General features: G+C 40.0%; 1 protein-coding gene and 1 long non-coding RNA gene across 2 annotated transcripts in view; one reads left to right on the top strand and one right to left on the bottom strand.

Moving 5' to 3' along the window:
• LOC5573452 (ubiquitin carboxyl-terminal hydrolase 14) overlaps positions 1-16,299 on the bottom strand; it is a 44,103-nt gene extending 27,804 nt beyond the window's left edge. The window contains exons 1-6 of the mRNA XM_021847965.1: positions 15,986-16,299; positions 15,670-15,845; positions 15,506-15,610; positions 11,602-11,993; positions 11,384-11,540; positions 11,259-11,324 (exon numbers count right to left, since the gene is read on the bottom strand). Coding sequence (XP_021703657.1) covers positions 11,259-11,324; positions 11,384-11,540; positions 11,602-11,993; positions 15,506-15,610; positions 15,670-15,845; positions 15,986-16,001 — 912 coding nt within the window. The 5' untranslated portion in view covers positions 16,002-16,299. The remainder of the gene's footprint in view (positions 1-11,258; positions 11,325-11,383; positions 11,541-11,601; positions 11,994-15,505; positions 15,611-15,669; positions 15,846-15,985) is intronic.
• Positions 5,352-6,058, top strand: LOC110677153. Its single transcript, XR_002500991.1, has 2 exons — positions 5,352-5,655; positions 5,719-6,058. It is a non-coding gene; the product is annotated as an uncharacterized LOC110677153 (long non-coding RNA).
• Positions 16,300-21,126: the final 4,827 nt, after the last annotated feature.

Genomic DNA, 21,126 nt, shown 5'->3' with positions numbered 1-21,126 from the left:
ACGCTTTTAGTATGAATATTCTACAAATTTTGTACGAGCCGTTACATGATGGGGACACCCATCCACCCCTTTCAGCATTATGAAATTTGTGAATAAGGGCGCGGCCAGGGTAGACGAGAATTGCGAAGCGAAGCAAAGCAAAAATTGCACGGGAAGGAATAACAATTATTAATAATGAAATGCCAAACTCCAAAGGATTTTCGCGTGACGCGTCTACCCTGACCGACACCTAAGCCCCAAGCCATGTTCACTTGACTCGGATTTAACAGACCTTTTATACTGCTTCGCGTTAGAAAATGAGTTAACCAACGTGCGAAGTTTGATTTTTGACCAACTTTGCCGCGTCACAACTCGATTCTCAATAGTGCGCATAATGCACACGGCTGAGGACATAGATGCGCACATGGACCAATGCACGAGTTCACTAATTTGACGTTTTAGCGGTGTCGAATTCACTTATTTCCATAGTCACATAAATAACACGGCACCGCTCAAATGTCAAATAGTGAACTCGTGCATCGGTACATAGCGAAGTGACTCGCGACGTGGCGAAGTTGGTCAAAAATCGAACTTCGCACGTTGATTCATCCATTTTTAGTCGCGAAGCAGTATATTTTCACTCGACTGATGCTCCAAAACAAATAAGTTTAATCAAATGCGGGTTCCACTGAGATCGATTGGATGAATTAGACCTACTGCTATGTAGTACACGCAGCGAACTGGACTATCGAATTTCATACATTTTGCCTTATGAAAGGTGTAACGATTATTGCAATACGAACGCTTTATGTATCGTTTTAACATCACTCCACATCAAGGCGTCGATAGGCGCGTGGTGTACGCTTGGGCCTATCGATTTCAAGGTTCTTGGTTCGATTCCAGGTTGCCGCGGAATTGTATTTTATTTTCAAATGCTGGTTTCATAAGGCAAATTTATGAATTTCAATCCGATTTCTTGTGGCGAATTTTCATAAGGGGTTCCTATGTTTATCGATAGTTAATTTGCCTGAGTGTAGGGTTTTCAAACCGGAAGTTCAGCTCTGGACATGTTTTTCAACCGGAAATAAGTGTTCGCTAATCACATTTTTTACAACTTAAAGCTAACAGCATACTTCCGCTCAAGAAAAGTAAAAAATTTCCGCGGAAGAAATGCTCAAGAAATTTTCGACAGTGAGCTCCATTTGAATTGAAATTTCGTTTCAACTGCGTACTGCAATCAAAGAAAAATGCTTTTCTTGAGCATTTCTTGCAATAAATTTCCCATGCATCGAGATAGGCGATTACTTTTCTGTTGAAGTGTATACTTCCCATAAGCAAAGAAACTAATATTTAACTATTGGTTTTAGCAATTTTTCGACTTTAAGTAACGGAGCAATGCAATAATACATCATTTGGCTTGTTTTCTTGCATGGGGCGAAATCTATCAATGATAAATTATACGATTAATACATTTATTTCCAAGTAGAAGCTCCAATTATATTTGCGAACTGAACGGGACGGCAGAGTTGTAGGGTCACTTCCGGTGAACCAGAAGACAAACGTGGATGAAACTCAAAACTAGGCATGCGACTGCTCAAACTTATGTAGTTTTCGTTTTTAGGAACTGGGTCGGTAACAAGGGGTGGATCACTCTTGATGCATTGAGAAAATAAGATGCATCAGAAATGCATTTCAATGCAATCGTTCTCTAAACTCATGGTTTGCTGTAATTTTTGACTCTAGGTTTGATTGATTGTTGATGAAATGTCAAAATTGTCCTTACTTAATTTACTATTGTGGCTGCTATCTGCTGCATTAATCATCAAAAGCATTGGCCATTCAGAGGAATTAGCACTTCCAGAGTTCTCAATCCAATATTAATTTTTCCGGATCTTTTTGTGGATAGTAAGGCTAAAGTCATATCAGAGAAAAATGACCGTTTTGTTAGCTAATAATGAATTTGAATATTTATTATCGCCGTAGGTTCCATTGCCAAAAAATAGGATATTTCATCGCCCAGCTTGCAACAGAGGTGATAAATCTGTTTCGCATAACCACGATCCACCGTGATGGACAATAGCCAAAATGGGGAGAGTGGAAATAAAGGGCATGATTGGCGAACTCATTAAGGAAGATGTCCGAATCCATGAAGCCATTATTATATAGCAAATTGTAAACCAGAATGAGTAAATCAGAATCCTTGCCAGAATCAACACTGGTGGAGGGTGCTGTTATGGATGGAAACAGTTGTGAAAGAACCCTCAGGAGACTGTTCGGAAATCTCTCCAATGGACATGGATCTAAATTTATATTCATAACTTTGATTGTCAGTTCTGTATTTATGAAGTAAAGTTTATGCATAAACATGGGAGAGGGAGGTGGTCTCAAATTAGACTTTTTTTTATTACAAAAAGTTTGGTCCTTCAATGTAGACCAGTGGAAAATCTCTCAGGAGATGGTTTCATGCATTATGGTCCAAAAAAAACTCCATATGCTGTTGAAGTGCACAAGTTCTCATTCAATGTTATGCTATAGCTCCACAATCTTCTACGTAAAATATGAGTGATCCTGTAAACTGTAAAGAATATTTATCCTGTAAACTGTAAAGATTATTTATCCACACTAATGCAATTTCAGAAACGTGAGACTCCGAATAATTTGAAGATCTATCACCTCAAACGCGTTGTCAGCCGAACGTCCCAGTCAACTACTAGTGAGTCATTTTACAGCCTAATGCTTTCTGGGAAGAAGATACCGAATGTTTTTGTCCCAAATTTCCTGCAGGTCATCAAAAAAAATCATTCTACCAGACCGTCAACTTTCCCTACAATCCTTTCATAACAAACAAGACGCGTTGCTATGATAACAAAATGAAGTTTTCAACATCAGGGCTAAGTTGATGTGAATCACGAAAAAATGCATTTGATGCAAATCAATGCACAATTGATGTGCATCAAACAAGTGATCCACCCCTTGGTCGGTAATCAACACATAAACTAATCAACGTCAATCAAATTGTAGTTCGGTCGAACCCGAATCGGGTTGGGGTTGAAGCTGTGATTCAGAACGGGTTTCATCAGTTCTAACCTAGGTTAAAAAACGAATTCAACATCAGTAAAATAACCTCAGCGTTACTATAAGAACATGCGTCTTGCCTTCGGCAAGATAACAAGGCAATGACCGGATTCTGAGGAAACTTTGAGAAAACCAGGAGGCAAACATGAATTAAGTGTAAAAAGAGGTGCGCGCCTACTCAAACTTCATGAAATCATCTCAGCTCTGCTTCGCTGTTTACTTTGCAACTCGATTGTCAAATACAAGAGTTGTAAAAAAATTGACAGCATTTTCAGGACCCAACGAAAGAAAATAAGATAAGTAGTTTTTTTCATATTTGTTTCCAAATGGATCATTGAAGGTAGTTTTTGTCAGTGCTCACCGCATCAAAACAAAGGCGCCACTGTATATGAGATTTAACCACAGATAACAGATGTCTATGCTAGAGCAAAAAATCCTGAAAACCTGTGCAAATATTCAAATTGAAACTCCTTGCAATCACTAGCGCCGTCACACAGCGAATTGCGTCAATCAGTGGTGAACATCAGTATCTTGAAATATTTCATATTCACCACTGACATTGTCATGGGAACTAAGCGATGACAGCGCCACCACGATGTTGCCACTTGTGTTGCCATTCAAAATGACCATTAATTGTCTTACACACTTTTACAACCGAACTTCAACGTCTGTTATCTGTGGTTTAACATTGTGACAGCATTGCTGTGTCTTCGGTGGCGCTTTGGGCGGAGCTGTTTGCTGATGTGTACATCGTATGGTATGGCGACTCTCTTCATGGGTTCGGTGATAGGGGAATTTCGGAATCGATTTGGTATTTTCCAGCAGAGACAACCAACTTAGAACTTCGTTAGGCTCTACCAAGGATCCGGTAAACACACTAAACAAGGCTGGTGTTTACAAAATCAGCTGTTCCCACTGCAGCAAGGTCTACGTTGGTTTTATTATCAGTTGATCACAGACAAACAGACGTAACACTTAGAACAAATCTCGATCAAAATCATAGTCACGAGGACATGTTCGCCCAATGCTAAAATTATTGTATTTGGCCGACGGGCCAACAGATGGCGGTAGTGTGCAAACGTCAAACGCGAACAAAAACGATGCGAGCGCTGCGGGTGGCGGATTGGCCACCTACCATATTTTTGAATCGACCGTTAAAAAGGTGGTCGATGGACAATGATGAAAGTGTGACGTCTGTTTGTCTGTGAGTTGATCTTAGTTAAAATACTTTCATTGAAAACTTATATAAAGGATAAGAAAGTTACTAAAGCTTCGTCGCAGCTGGGATTTGCAAAAAAAAAAATAAAGCCTCAAAGCTCTTTACTGCTCCATTGTGAGATCTATTCTGGAGTATTCCTCCGCTGTCTGGTCAGGTCCGTCCCATTCGGGCTCAGATTAAGTACTACTTCTAGTACTGCATTTGGTCCCTCGGTACCCAAGGTACCCAAGTGTATCGCAGTACACTTTGCACGGCATTCTAGATTACCTTATGAGCCATAAAATATTGGGCAACTGCAAGGGACATGGGGGTCTTTAATGTGTCTTTGGTCTGGTCCCCTTCCTATCAGAACGAAATTCAACAGATCGAGTCTATCCAGCGCAAATTCATCTGCTTTATTGGAGACCTCCTGCAAGGCAACAACTTAGTCGGGTGAACATCAACATATCCAGCCGCAACCTACGCACGCACTCGTTTTTGACCATTTATCCAACCAGGACGAACTACGGATTGCATGAACCTATGCGTAGCATGTGTCGTGTTTTCAATCAATCTTATCGTGTCTTTGACTTCAATATGTCCCGCGTAACAAATAAGTGTAACTTCCGTAGAATTTTGTGTTAAATTTTATTTTTCCTGTTATTTTACTTTTGATATCATGCTAAATTAATCACTGGGGTAAGTATTTTACCTGTTGGCATAAATAAATAAATGTACTGACGAGCCTCCAACCAAATCGTCTCTCAGCTCATCGGAATCCTAGTGTGCTGCGCTAGACGGAGGCTCACGAAAATTCTAAAAGCGCTCGCTAGGTGATGTGCTCTCGGGGAGACTCGTTTCAGGCGCATCTTGGAGGGGAAGCAGCTTTTTCTCAAAAATACAATTTGACTCTGAACAGCTCCGAACATGTTCGCAAATCACTTTTAGCTTCGGTTACTCGGGAGCACGACGGATGCGAGTAAACCAGCGCTCTGACGCTCGGGAGCGTTTGGTTTTGTTTTTGTTGGCATCGGTCCATGGCACGAGTTCACTAATTTATTTTGACGTTTGAGCGGTGCCGAATTCACTCGTTGCCATGGTCACGTAAATAACATGGCACCGCCAAACGTCAACGGGTGAACTCGTGCACTGGTCCATAGGAAATCCCAAGGTACCTTTAGGTACAGGTACAGCAATCTAAGCAGTCAGTGGATGCGGGGAGTGGTAAACAGCGAGGGGAGGAAAATGACAGCTGGTGAGTCGGCGAGCTGGCGAGTTTGTTAATACAATTTTCCCCTCCATCGGTTGCTATCGTCTCCATAGTGCCTTAATGTTTATTATTACGTGTTGAAAATTCAAAAGGAACATTTTCTGCAGATACCAACGACAGTTTCAGAGTACAGGTAAAATATAAGTTTATTCCTTAGATTAGATCTAAGTATTAATTCTATTTTTCTGTTGTTCAGGATGCTGTGATTCCACCACGCGAGAAATTAATTGAAAATAAAACAAATTCTTAATGTGAGGATGACACAGACGATTGCGTAGCGCAGCTCATGATTCGTTCGGCTCGAAAAGGACAATTTCAATCACGGAGGGTATTACGTACCTACTACAGAAAACCAAATAAATTCATCAATTTCAGATGATTCTTCACAACGTGCGTTTTGAAGATGGGAATTGGAGCAAAACAAGCATTTGCTATTATGGAGAGTTGTGCTATTCCCGTGTAGTTCCAGTGATACAGTGACACAATTCATAATGTGTCGAAAGTGTATGAATAAAAACTTTATGCTAGAAATGAAACTTAAAGTTACCAGAATTGTTTGAATGGGTGTGCTCATTATATTTTTATTCAAAAATAAGAGGTTGAGGAAAAATCCTTATTCTCTTTATGTCGACGATAGACAGCTGAAAAAAATGACGAATGTGATTTTCATTTATGTTTCCTGTGACTTTTTCCAACCTAATTCTTATGTTGTCATCATAATGAATTATTTCTTTTGATTTTAATATTAATCAAAGTTTTACACATGGTTGTTGACGTTCACGAAACAAAATAAAAATTGAGAGGAAAAAGTTGCTAGGATCTCAAGGCTTGCTGACCTGATGGAGCAACATAAACTTGCCAGCTGTCAAATATTTTTCCAATATGACGGAATGCTCTAAATGACAGATTGCATTACCTCCCTTATAAATACCTTGGGAAATCCTTTGATCGCAACGCGTTCGCGCACGCACACGCGTTACTATGGGGCTCTGCACAAAGATGTACCTTTCTCTTTCACTCTTTCGTGAAATTTGTAAACAACAAGGCCACTAAAAGTCAAAATCCCATACAAAATCAAAACAGTGCAGAGGCCTATGGCCGCACCGAAAGGTGTCGGCCAGGAAAGACGCGTCACGTGAAGCGACGCGAAAAACCTTTGGAGTTTGACATTTCATTATTAATAATTGTTATTCCTTCCATTATTAATAATTGTTATTCCTTCCCGCTTCGCGTGACGCGTCTACCCTGGCCGACACCTAAGGCTACAGCACGTACACAGTAACTCTAGTTTCAACCCAGACGAATTGACAAATACCTAGGAATAAAAATTTGCAAAATAAAAGGGAGGCAGATAGAAAATAGTCATAAATTACAAAAGTTTAGTCATTCTGTGCCAACCCGTGTTTCTGAGTGCAAATGCGCTAAAATTTCTCGCAAAGCTTCATTGAGCTTACAAACTATCCAAAACGGCCAATTTGCCTCCAGTTCACGGTGCAGAGCCACTTGACTAGATGAAACGTTTCATGAGAGAGAAAGCTCAGGCCATCAATCGCGCTCTCTCGCTCCGCCTGGAGTTGTTTATTTTCGAATCCAATATGGCGCTCGCCTGTCCGAATTCAATATGGCCACATGTTTTGATTATGAGGGGCCCGACTCGATTGTAAATAGTGGCGCCGATTACGATGGAAAACAGTGCAAAATAATAGTTTCTTGAAGAAATTTTGATTCTGTACAAAAGAATGACGCTATTGAACTTCGCTGAGCTTATTTTCTTGATGAGATTTCCTGAATAATTGGAGGAAATTTCAATAAGCCGGATTTCGATTCCAGCTTGTAAGCTCAGATGAGGAGGAAGAAGAAAACGTGTTTATGGAAACACGAATGAAGAACAGCAGAGAGAGAAAACACTTTGCCTTTTCGCTTTCGTGCTTCAAATTTCGAATATGACGAGCTTCACTAGGGAAATATTTCGTCAACTAGGGATGCTCAATTAGCCAAGGAACACAATTTTAATATTTCGAGAAACAAAACTGGGTACAGTGATGATTCCTTAATCGAAAAAAAAATTCTTCGGAACTCCTGTTCTGATTTTACTTTTCTGATTAGATTTTTTTTTCCGAGCACACGAATTCGGTTGAGGATGATGATGAATAATTATTGACAACAATGCTGGATTGCACCGTCTAGAAATAGGCCTTTTCATGTGACAGGTCTGTCTATGCATTTGTTTACATCGGTGGAGTACCGGTGCATACACGAGGCTGTTATTTTCATAGAAGAACTGTCAAAGAGCTTCCCGATCAGCTGTTTTGAAACGTCATGTGAATAGGCCTATTACGTAGCGCTCGAAGGAAGACTCAAGCGTTAGTTACTGGTTGGTATTTATAACATTGAGCGTTATTGTTGCACTGTTTTGTGTTCTGTAACTAACTCGATGGTCCTTTACTATCGAGTTATGGTGACACATCTCGGAATCCAAACATGGCAGACACAATGGCCGGCTTGTGCTCCTACTCACGGTTTCAAAGGCACTAATCTTCTGAAATAATAAGAATACAAAGTCAATCTTCTTATTTTAAGCTTTCTGCTAGTGCACAAAGCTAAAAAAGAAATGGCAGTGTAGTTTGATGCTTCTTTCAAGAGATTTGTGCGTTTAAAGTTTTGGTACATTATTGAATTTTGATTCCAAGCTGTTTCACCTTATGAAGAGTTTACTGTAATTCAGATAGATAATAGATTTACATAAACTACTCAAGTAACAAGAGTGACAGTTTATTCAGCTAAAATATACTCTTTTTTGCTGTTTAAGCTGCTATACTCAGCTACTAATGTTCAGTTCTGTTAAATGTCATGAATATAACGTGACTTTGACATTTGAATATTGCTTCAATAGGCCTTCTCATGTGACCGATCCGTCTATGCATTTGTTTACATCGGTGGAGGACCGGTTTTAACACGGGCCTGTCATTTTCATAGAAGAACTATCAAAGTGCTTCCCGATCAGCTGATTTGAGACGTCATGTGAATAGGCCTATCACAGACAAACTTAAATCATCCTTCCCTGTGAAAAAAGTCATCGGAAAATGTTTTTCCTGGTGACCATTCTTGAATAACTATTGGTTGGTCATATTTGCAGATGCTGTATTCCGCATGGGAGACCGCTATACGCATTTCAATTTTTCCAAAATTTTGACATTTAACAGCACTGCTAATGTTATTTGGGTAACACTATTGACTGGTAAACGAGAAACTTGTGACGATTGACGCGCCAACGGAGAGTATTAGAACTAACTTGGAGGTGATGGTTTCGTACTTTGGAGGTTAAAATCACCTCCAAACGATTTTGCGGTGGGATGTTGACGTTTGATCACGAATGGTTCTGAAAATTGCTACACTGAAATAATTGGAACAGGCGTATTTATCGAAAATTGCATATAATCTCTACTTCCTGCGTTACACACATATTTCAATAACATTTCAATACTTATCAAAATTAAATCCGTTCAGATTTACAAGGCTTCAAATAAAAGTTGAAGTTCTGAGTCCATACAAAAATTATTTGTTCTTGGCCTATACTTGGTGAGTGCTTTGCATATAACATTCACAAGGCTTGTCAATTTTCGAGTCTCTCATGTGAACTGTTTGTCAGAATCGAAACCATAATGTATTATCAACCAGCATTTCTGGATCATCATCAGAATTTCATTGTGATTTGAAATGAAGTTTATTATTGCAATTTCTTTCTGTGGGTAAGTAATTAATTAAAAAATTGAATACAAGGAATATTTTTTTTTTTTTTTTTTTTTTTTTTTTTTTGTATGGTATTCAGTTGGAGCTGCCTGACAGCTTAACTTGTCAAGGCTGAACCCTCGGTCTGGCTTTTGCCAAGTTTCCCCTCTATCAGGACCAATACTCAGACGGACTAGGCAATGGCGCCCACATGAACACTGCTTTTTTATTAGTATTGTGACGTGGTAGTTTTTGAAAAGTACCCATATTCCCTTGCTTCTGAGAAAAGGAAGCATTGTGAAAATCAGCAGCTCCATCATAATTTGTTTGAAATAGTAGTGTTGTAGTGTCATTACTAATACTGTCTAGTCGAAATGGTTTTGAATAATTTGTCATTCAAGTTCTATCATTCAAGTGCTATTCTGATTACTCCTGTCTTCTACGTAAGATTAGAGTCTTAAATGTCAATTGTCGTCAAGTCTTAACAAAATTAGGCTGTTTAGTAAGAGTTCTAGTTAATTTCATTTTTAGTTGTTAAAACTATTAATTGGTCGTTACGTTCATATATCCTTAAAGAAAAAAGTCGCTTTCCTTATCTGTTCAACAATTTTTCGAAACTAGCAAGTGTACCCTAAAGATCGATCTCAGCGTCTTACTTTCCATAGTCATTTTTATAGTGAATATTGAAGAGTAAAGTTACCTTAGGCTTCTATTACAGTCTCCTACGAGATTCACTTTTCGGTGGCAAATGCAATGCTTCACAACGCCTACTTTCTACTTGTAAATTTTGCGAAAATGAAGCTGGAATTAGATTATTTATACCGCTGTTACAAAAGAGGTATTTCTTATTATGGCAATGTAAAAACCATATCAAAATAAGATTGTCGCCACTTATTTCTACTCAGTGAATCTACTAGTCATTTTCCTAAGAGCTCCTTAGTATTCCCTATGTCGTATATGATAACGATGTGTCTAGCTAGCTAATAGTAAGAGTGGCTACGGATCATTCTGGTTAGCAAAAGGCAAACTGAACGTCACCAATAGTATTAATGTCCACTTCGAATAGATTAATTATTTGAAATGGGCATCAATTCTATCAATGACGCAGAATGTCCGTTGGATCACATCCGAGATATTATTGCGTCTATGCCATATGAATTATGACGCGGCTTTAAGCAAAAAATGCCAAAATGTGATACCACCACTACAGGTTACGCCTTTGGTTTCCATCATATGGGCTAATGGATTATGCCCTCCCATCGCGGCAAGGTCGCATAACCAAGGGGAGGGAATTAAAAAATTGAATACAAGGAATATTAGAACGATTTCCTTCTAGATTCATGGTTTCCTGGTCAATAACGGGAAGATGCAAATATAATAAAATAGAGGCAGATCATTTGTGTTGAAGCCAAAGGTAATGATTGATTATTTAAAAAATGGGGTTTTAATTATGTAGTAATTTTTTTAGATCCAAAAACATGTTCAAAAATTTTTGACGGAGGCAAATGCAAAAGTAAAATTTAATCCAATAATTTGGCTATCAGGACCCAGTGGCAAAATTCGCTTTGAACAATTTCGTCATTCTTTATTCAATTATGTTATTATTCAAGTTTATGTTTCAGCAAAATAATAAATTTCTAATTTATGAACCAACAATAACCATTTTATTTATAAACATATTATTAACTGCATATGCCGTGTCAATCCAAATTATTTGTCGTGCTTTTGAAACAAATTATTATTTCACATTGGAAACAACTGACGTAAATGGTTATATGTATTGTTGAATCCTTGTTTTATTAAAGAATTTGGAATGGAGACAGGAAATCTTGTATGCATCGGGTTACCACAGTTTATATGAATTGGTCCTTTTACTCTAATCAAGTTGAACAAGTCAACTATATCTAGTCAATTTAAAAAGGGTTCATTGCAAAAACGACAAGGAGTCGTAATTTGTACCTCACATTTAAACACAGTTATTAAATCGAGATAAGTAAGTTCACTTACCGTTTTGGTGTAAACCGCGTCCCGGCCCAGAGAAGGCGACTGTTTCGTTAGCTGTTCTTTCAACCTCTGTAAAATAGATCCTCAATTATTCAATAGCTCATAGCTGAATTCTTATGCAAGCTTACCAATCTAATACCCGAATGCATGTACTTGACTTCAGTGGAGATGAAACAACTTAGTTGAAGGAAATTTTCCTTCGATTTACTAACTGGTTCATCTTCCGCTTCGGTGCACTTCATTTCCACATCGAAAGAACCTCCGAACCATTGGTCAATGAAGGAGCTGTAAAACAGAAGTAGTTTGAAAATATCTGGACAACGTTAACAAAATCCAACGACCGTACTTATGCTTCACCAGCTGATCTTTGTCTCCTTTAGTAGCGGGTAACTTCTGTTGTAACATCTTCAACAGCTCGGACCAGCATTCGTTGGCGTCCTGCTGACGGTACGTTCCGTTTTCACCGGTTTGTGCAAAATTGGGAAAGGCAATGTGCAACCGCTGAAGGAACAGCACCGGCGTGACAGTGTCGCTTTTCTCCATATCGTCGAACAGATTACGCATGGACTGTGTGATTGCTCCGGGGGAGGCCAGCCCAGCCAATCCGGACGATGCCGAAGAATCGTCCTTGAATTGCTTCAACGAATCGCGCAATTCCCGGACCGATTTCAAACACTGTAGAGTCGCGTTCATGTAGCAGGTGTTGCCCAGATTAGTCAAACCGGCGGGGAGTTCAAGCTGCGAAAGGATGGCAGGGATTACATTATCATATATTACATGAATCTTAGAATATTTAAGGGCTGGTAGTGACAGAGTGTACGAACAGAAACCAAAGAGAGACTATAAAATAATGGAGAATCAAGAAAACAGCCCGATACCTACCAGGAGACAGATGTTTGATTCCTCACAGTATTTAAACACACTTTTCTCGAAGAATATTCCTAAGATTTTTTTTTTAATTCTTTATGACATTTTGTTTTGATATGTTTTTTTTTTCATGATTTCCTTGTATTTTTTTCGTGGTTTCAAATTGTATTAGAAACCAACTGAATTGTTTGCCCAAAGTTTCCTTCAGATATTATTTCATAAGCTTATCCTATAGTGATTATTTTACTGACATTCTAAGAAATTAATTCTCCAATAATTCCGTTTTAGATGTACCTAAAAGTTCTATCTGATTTTGTTTTAAATTATACCCTAGGAATTTCTAATCCAAGTCATCAAAAGATTTTTCTCATAATTTCTCAAAGTCCCAAGTCGCTTCCAGACTCTCGGTTCAACGTCAGTGAACGTCTTCAAGAATTCAAATAGTTTTTTTTAGATATTGCTCCAGTATTTTTTCAAGATATTTTCAAAACTAACATTTCAAAATTTCTCCTATGATTCCTTCGGAAATTCTTTAAGGAATTTCGCAAAGAAGTCTACAAATATTTTTTTCCAGACATTTCTCGCGAAACATTACCAAAGGACCTATGTACAAATGAGAGATTCTCTTCTCTCTCGCTCTCTTTCGATTATAACAGTGGAATACTAAAGCTTTTGAAAAGTTTTTCACTACAGATCGAAAGGCAGATTCAATGACTAGCGTTTCATACAAAAAACGCAACAGAAGTGGTTAATGTGACTCAGTTATTGATCAAAGAGAAAGTAAACAAAGAGAGCCTCTCATTCGTACATAGGTCCTTTAGTAATGTTTCGCGAGATTTCTCTGGGGCTTTCTGCAAAGAAACATCAAGGATTTTTTTGTATAATGTGGAGTCCATGAAATGACCATATAGAAGTTGAACCCCTTTATCTATTTATGATACAAACACATGAAAATGAAGTGGTGTGCTATGAACACATATTTGTTATATACAAACTCTGATTAAATACCGCTCTCGACGTTCAGTCGAGTTAGTTGATTACTTGCATCCAAAGTGAAGGCTGTTTTACTTCAAACCGTAAGAAAACTCTAATAAGGTCTCTGACCTCAAATACAAAAAATAACAGTCAGCTTTCCCTTTCCTTGATTTCTTGTATCTCGGTATCAAGCTAGAGAAACATAGTAAAGTTGGCTTTCATGGCTACCCTTGGATCGCATTTGCACTGGTTTGTAAAGAGCAATCTAAAAGTAGATTAAGAATCGTACCTTTTAATTTCGCACTAATTGCATTATCTTTCGACAGATACGCGTGTCAGTGTCAGTTACTCAGTGGGTACTTAAATCTCTCGGTTTTTTCCCTCAATTTCAAAAATATTTCCGGTTTAATTATAAGCTAAAAGATAAACGTAAAGTAAACGTGGTGGGGCCTAGATAGCCGTAGCGATAAACGCGCAGCTATTCAGCAAGACCAAGCTGAGGGTCGTGGTTTCGAATCCCACAGGTAGAGGATCTTTTCGGGTTGGAAATTTTCTCGAATTCCCTGGGCATGAGTATCTTCGTACCTACCACACGATATACGCATGCAAAAACGGTCATTGGCATAGTAAGCTCTCAGTTAATAACTGTGGAAGTGCTCTTAAGAACATTAAGCTGAGAAGCAGGCTCTGTCCCAGTGGGGACGTAATGCCAGAAAGAAGAAGAAGATAAACGTAAATTACATGTTAACGATTTAAAACGACTTTAAATAAGAGTATTTTGGTCATACACCAAACCAGATTTTTTGCTATGCATTTAAATTGTTTTAATTATTTTAATTTTGTCTTTTCACAGACCTAGATGTTTTTCTCAAGACTAAGAAAGATGGCAGAAATAGCTAAGATAATTACTGAAAAAAAAAATAGTCGAATCTCTGATATTCAACTTAGTAGTGAGACAAAAAAAAATAGAACAGGAACCAAAAAACAACTAAAAGATATATCCATACTGGATTAGAAGATTTAGATTAGATTTTTTTTCAGAAATTTCATTACAAACGGGTTTAGGTATATGGCCAAAAATACATGTATTGAATCTTTAACGTCCTTCTTAAGGAATTTCCGCAAGACATTTGTCTAGAATTTGAAATGTTTTTTTTTAGGTTAGGATGAATCGAAGCCAAACCTCAAATTTTCAAAGCACAAATCTGGAAAACCGATCATCAGTTTAAGCTGAAAACTTTATCGATTGGTCACATGCTGGTGGTGGTTTAAGTTTTCAGCTTAAACGGATGTTTGGTTTTCCAGATCCGTGCTTTCGAAAATTTGAGGTTTGGCTTCGTTGCATCTTCACCTCAAGGATGTGCCTGGGAATCACTTCAAAGACTACCATGAATCTCTTTCACAAATTTCTCAATAAAATCTTGGAGCTCATCCAGTGATTCTTCCATCGATTTCGCTGGGGTTGTGTTCAAGATTTCCTTTGAAGATAATTTGAAGAGCAAAAACGAAAATTTCTCCAGAGATGCATCCACTGATTTCTTAGGATTTCATCCAGAATGTTTTTTGAGTTTTCAACCAAGAATCCAAGAATCACCGGTCGAATTTATTGAGATTCCTGGAAGAGTTCTTAGCAGATTTCCTGGGATAATCCCTAGAAGAGCTTTGATGCAATTCTTGAGAAAAATATAGAGGAATTACCGAAGGAAATTAATATGAAAATGGCTGGAGAAATAACTGAAAAAACCGTCGTAGGAACTCCTGAGGAATGCTTGTAGGGGTTCCTGGAAAAAAACAACAAATTTCTTCAAAAACTTGGAAAACCCCTATAGCAATCTTCAGGCTATCTGCTAGTAGAGTAACTACTGAAAAAAAAAAACAAAGAAAACTGGAATTTGTGGTAAATTTCGTAAATCTCTGGCATTAGCAATCCTCTAAATGAAATCCTGGCATTTTTGAGAAATTCTCAGAGTAACCCCTTTGGAAATTTCTAGTTAGGTATTTTGAATCAGAATTTACTGTAACAAGAAGAAAAATAGTGATTATACAGAATATGTTGGTTAAAAAATAGATCTTCCAAAATAGAGATCTTGTTTAAAATAGAGATCAAGTCTCCAAAAAGAGACCTGCTACCATTCGTGCTGAAGGAATCACTGAAAATATAGCAGAATAAATCACTAGAATTCCAGAAGTCTTTCCTCGAGGAATCTCAGAAGCAATTTCGTGGAATAGTCGCGAGAGTCTCTCTAAAGCTTTTCCTAGAGCATCTAGAAGTTTGCACCAGATTTTCCAACAGAATCATTTTGTTCAAAAAGAGACTGTTTAGACTTGCATTAGAATAATGACAGTTTCTAAAAATAGACCTACCACCAGCCCTTCATATGTTAAATACGTGAATCTCGAATACTTACAGCAGTGGCCAATTCACTTTCGTTCATGTCTTCGATGAATTTGGGTTTTTCGACGGGTTCCTGCGGAACTTCCTCCTTCGTGCCCAGTAAGAGTAGAGTGGTTCCCTACAAATAAGCAAAAATGTATCTTAATCTACTAATACTGAACAGTCCGTCCAACTTACATTCTTAATCGGTACGTTCCACTCGTCGTCCTTCAAGCTGATTCCCTTGCAGAGCACTTTTTGGCGCTCCGGTTGGACACCCGTCAGAGCGTACAGCTGGGCCTTGAACAGCATAGGTTCTTCATCGGTGTTCACGTCCACACTAGGGAAGTTCTCCTTGCCCCATTTAACTTTCACTGCCGAAGAAAAATACAAAGTTTGTTACGTTGGAAAAACAAACCCCGAATCGTTCCGGGTTCCGTCAACCCTTCTATAACCTCCAATATTCGAGGGGTGATTCTGACCGAAATGTCCCCAGCACCATCAAGAAACCTACCTGTAAACGAAGGCATTGTCCTACGGGGTTGATTTCCGGCTTTTTCAGGAGAAAACACTAGCAAATTGCGTTAAAGTTCACTTCCAAAACGATCGTACAAAAATACAAGATTGTTCCGAACTGCTGCTGCTCTGGCTGATGAGTTTGCGATTAAACGCGAGCAATGACATTTCAAAATTTCGATGTCGCGATAATGGAGCGCACACGGATTACGTTATGTTGTTTTTGCATTTTTCGGTGTACTGAAATAAATCTGGGACGATATTTTATCAGAAATTTCATATAAATCAAACTCCTCGTTTAGCTGATACATCTCAAATGCATTCCGATACTTGTTATACGATGTTATTCATATTCCAGTTCGAAATCAACAGCGCGCATATAAATATGAAAGGCGTAAGCTCACGTTTAAGTGATATACCCATAGTGGTTATCACGCCCAATGGTATGGGTGCCCTAGTGTAGATGTAGTTGTGAACCTAAGAGGAAAACAATATGCACTCACTCTCGAAAAACACCCAGAAACCGGGTTTAAATTTTTCAAATTGGGTAATATTTCCATATGCATTTTGATGAGCCTGGAAAGCGTGTGCAAGTTTCTTTGAGGAAAACAAAAACAAACTGTGTATGACGAGCGTATGCTAGTCTACGTGTGTTCAAATGTCACTAAGCTCTATAATATGAGCGATACTAGCTTCGCATATATATTTCACAAACCGGCTTGTTTGTGTCGTTTACATGCATGCGTGTCATACACGGGAAAAAATTCTGTGGTAAAAATTACTATTGTAGCTGACTACGCCCATTCTTGAAACTACCATGGAATTTCAGACTAAAATTACTATGTTTACGGTACATCCCACCACATTACTGGTACATTTGACAGAAATAATTTACAACAATCTGATTTCGACAACAGACATGGTAAAATCAAGCGCATTTCTGGTCTGCTGAAAATTGCCGGTGCGAGCGCTTAAGTTAACCCCCTAAAATGGTAGTTTTTACCGCACAATTTTTTTGCGTGTATTGAATAAATCTCGCGTAACTTTTCAAAACGTCCTAAGTAACAAATGTAAACAAATCGAGATTATCATTGCAAATCATTTGCGTTGCACCACTTAGCAGCACACTAGAACACTCGTTCTGATATATTAACAACAAATTAATCTATTAAAAGCTTAACAAAATGACCAATGTTCAAAACTGCATCGCTTTTAATCAATTGTTACATTGGACCTTTGATCAGAGAACCAACCACATGTCCTATGTAACATTTATGAATAAACACGATTCTAATGTTACATTGGACTTTCCTGAATAAAGCTTTGGAATGGAGTTTAAAAGGTAGAATGATTTGTAGAAGCGTGTCTGAGACACTACTTAGATGTATAGAATGCCATAATAACTGCTTCTCAATCATTTCAGTCGATATTTTCAGAGTCGCACTGCCTCGCAAAATTGAAAACGCTCAAGTGACAAAAAGAGAATGAGTTACACAAAACTGTATTTTGGTCTTTTTGCCAAACCATGTTTTACCGTTTCGCCGGATTGGATCAGCTGCAACATCTCTTTTCATATTATTAGCGCATTGCGTGCATATAGGGGAATGATATTGAGCACAAGATTGAGCATCATGATGTCATTGTATTAATCTGATTCAGATGCATGGTCGATCAAGCATATAAATATGCTTCCCGGCAGCAACACGAGCAACGTACATGCGCGACTTGCTCACACATATTTGCAGTGCGATCAATCACCGAAGAGAGGAGAAGCTGTATGTATTTGTTAGACGTGGGCTCCTTTCTCGAGTTCCTACAACAAGATGGACGGCGTCGTCATCGTCATCATTCCCCACCGCAATTTCTTGTTTCAACCGACGGCTGGTGCTGATTGCAACACAACCGTCACCACCACCACATCATGCAGTGGGAAACTCTCACATGATCATGTGGGCGAAACCGTCATAAAAACGGGGGGAAAATTGAGGGAGAATCAGTGAGAGAGCAAAATGTCCTACATACAGCTCAACGTTTCCCCTCCTTCTGTTGTTACATCAAAACAAAGCACAGCTGGTGTCTCCGATTAGCACACCGCAACAAAATGTCGATTATCAGCGTATTGAGTGCATGTAGGGAAATGATATTCAGCATCATGATCTTATTGTATCAATCCGATTCAGATCCATGGTCGATGAAGCATATACATATGCTTCACGGCAGCAACACGAGCAACGTGCATGCGCGACTTGCGCACATATATTTGCAGATCAATCATTCACCGAAGAGCGGAGAAGCTGTATGTATTTGTTTGGCATTGGTTTCCTACAACACAATCGACGGCGCCGTCATCGTCATCATTGTTAGAAGTTACAGCGGTGCACCCCTCGTCAATCTAAATACCTTGGTTGTGTACCTGAATTTGTAGTGACCTTGCACACCATCATTTCTTTTGTTTGATCATCAATAATAATAAAAACGTTTAACTTGCAACCGCGCGTGTTTTTCAATTGCGAGAAGTTTTACGTGTCCGTTCCGGGTTTATTCCTTCTAACCAACGCGAATCCACTGTCGAACCTGTCCACCTTGACCCACAGGTTATGGGCCCAGTGGAGGTTTTAAGGAAAAGTTATTTTTCGCTCTAAACGAGGAAAAAGTTTTTTGGCTGAAAGTTCGGCGTTCGGAACGGGAAGGGCGTCATCGCCATCGTCGTCGTCGGTCGCGGCATAGTGTGTGTGAGAGCCGGCGCCGTGTGTACACCGACAGTGCAAAAGTTGTTTTCATTTCGTTGATTAGTCGTCGGTTGTGTGTTGGACGAGTGACGGAAAATGGATTCAATCAGCAAGTTCGCGAAGCTGAATAATCAGAACTGGCTATCCTGGAAATTCAGGATGGAGATGCTCCTGACCAGGGAGGAGCTCTTCTACACGATCGATGCGCCCAAGCCGGAGCCTGTCACCGATCAATGGAGCAAGGATGACAAAAAGGCTCGAGCGACGATGGGGTTATGTATTGAAGATAACCAATACAGCCTCATAAAAACAGCTCAGTCCGCTCTCGAGTTCTGGAATAATTTACAGAAGTATCACGAAAAAGTCACCGTGACTTCTAGAGTGTCCCTTCTCAAAAAGTTATGCAGCTTGAACTTGCGAGAAGGTGGTGATTTGGAGGCGCATCTCTTCGAAGTGAACGATCTTTTCGATCGATTGGCTAACGCCGGCCAGGACTTGGAGAATCAGCTGAAAATTGCCATGATCCTGAGGAGTTTGCCCGACTCCTATAGCGGGCTGGTCACAGCGCTGGAAAGTAGACCAGATGAGGACTTGACAGTCGAGCTGGTCCGATCGAAACTCTTGGACGAGTACGAGCGTCGGAAGGAGCGATCCGGTCATGGTTCATCCGGCGAAGCGAAGGCGATGAAGAGCGGCATGAAGTCGCACAGTGTTGTGAAGGAGAAGTCCGAAATTGAGTGCTTCTTTTGTAAGAAGAAGGGCCACATGAAGCGAGACTGCTTGCGGTTTCAGGCCTTGAAGAGCAAAAGTGACAATCGAGAAGAAGAACAAAAGAAGAAAAGTGATCGCCCAAAGGCTAAACAAGTCAAGGAGAAAAGCTCTAGTGCGGTGTTGTTCATGGCCGGCGGGAAGAGGCAATGTTGCTGGGTTGTGGACAGCGGTGCTAGCAGCCACATGAGCAATGACCGAAGTGTGTTTACCTCGCTCAGTGAAGAGAGCGCCCCAGAAGTGGTTCTTGCGGACGGATCCATAGTTCAATCGGTCGAATGTGGTACATGTGTGCTGACTGGGGTTGACGGCTGTGGAAATGCAGTGGACATTACTCTCACGGAAGTACTTTTTGTGCCATCGTTGAACAGTAATTTGCTTTCGGTTGCAAAGCTGGCTGCTAAGGGCTTCGTTGTGTTTTTCGGACAAGACTGTTGTGACATTTGCGATCGATCCGGAAATGTTAAAGTGAAGGGTGCCAGATCGGATAGTCTATACCATCTGAAAACGGTGGAGACAGTGATGAAAGTTGACAGTAAGCAGCACAACGAATTTTGTCAACACCAGTGGCATCGCCGCTTCGGCCACCGCGATCCTTCGAGTATTGATAGAATGAATAAGGAGAAGTTAGTGGATGGCTTGAAACTGAAAGATTGTGGAATCCGGTTGACCTGCGAATCGTGTTTGGAGGGGAAGCTGTCGCGAACGTCGATCCCGAAGACGGCTGAAAGAGCGTCCACGCAAGTTTTGGATTTGGTGCACACAGACCTATGTGGGCCTATGCGCACTGCAACACCCAGCGGCAACCGATTCCTGATGACCATCATTGATGATTTCAGCAGGTATGCGGTCGTGTATCTTCTCGCCCGGAAGTCGGATGCAGCCGACAAGCTCATCGAGTATGTCAGGTACGTGCAAAATTTATTTGGTAGAAAGCCGCGAGTGGTTCGCTCTGACGGAGGCGGCGAGTATGATAACAAGAAGCTTCAAAGCTTCTTCGCCGAGGAGGGGATCAAGGTACAGTTTACCACCCCCTACACCCCACAACAAAATGGGGTGGCAGAGAGGCGGAATAGGTACCTGCAGGAGATGGCAACCACAATGCTGCTCGATGCGAAGCTTGATACAAAATATTGGGGCGAAGCGGTGCTAGCCGCTACTTATCTGCAGAACAGATTGCCCTCGCGCTCGGTGGATACGACTCCTTTTGAAAAGTGGTTCGAGAAGAAACCAGATGTTCGGCACTTGAGGGTATACGGGTCGCAAGCGTGGGTTCACATCCCAGATGTGAAGCGCGGCAAATTTGAAAGTAAAGCTCGCAAACTAACGTTCATAGGCTACTCAGAACAACATAAGGGGTATCGTTTTGTAGATTTGGCAACCGAGAACGTCATTATTAGCCGTGACGCCAAATTTTTGGAATTTGATGCTGTTCCTCGGGATGAAGAGGAAACGGATCCAATTACCGATGGTGTCGAATGGCTTGCCACGCAGGACGGTGAGCGGGATCGGTCGGTAGTCGAACCGGTGTTGGGGTCGACAGATGTAAGCGATGCTGAGGATGAGGATGGGGCATTCGACAGCCCCGATAGCCAACCAAGCGATGATGATGCTAGTGAGTGTGAGCAATTTTTCGATTTGA

The sequence above is a fragment of the Aedes aegypti genome, chromosome 2 (assembly GCF_002204515.2).
Source record: "Aedes aegypti strain LVP_AGWG chromosome 2, AaegL5.0 Primary Assembly, whole genome shotgun sequence".
Classification (NCBI taxonomy): domain Eukaryota; kingdom Metazoa; phylum Arthropoda; class Insecta; order Diptera; family Culicidae; genus Aedes; species Aedes aegypti.
The sequence above is the reverse complement of the archived record's forward strand: the minus strand, read 5'-3'. Positions and strand labels throughout refer to the sequence as shown.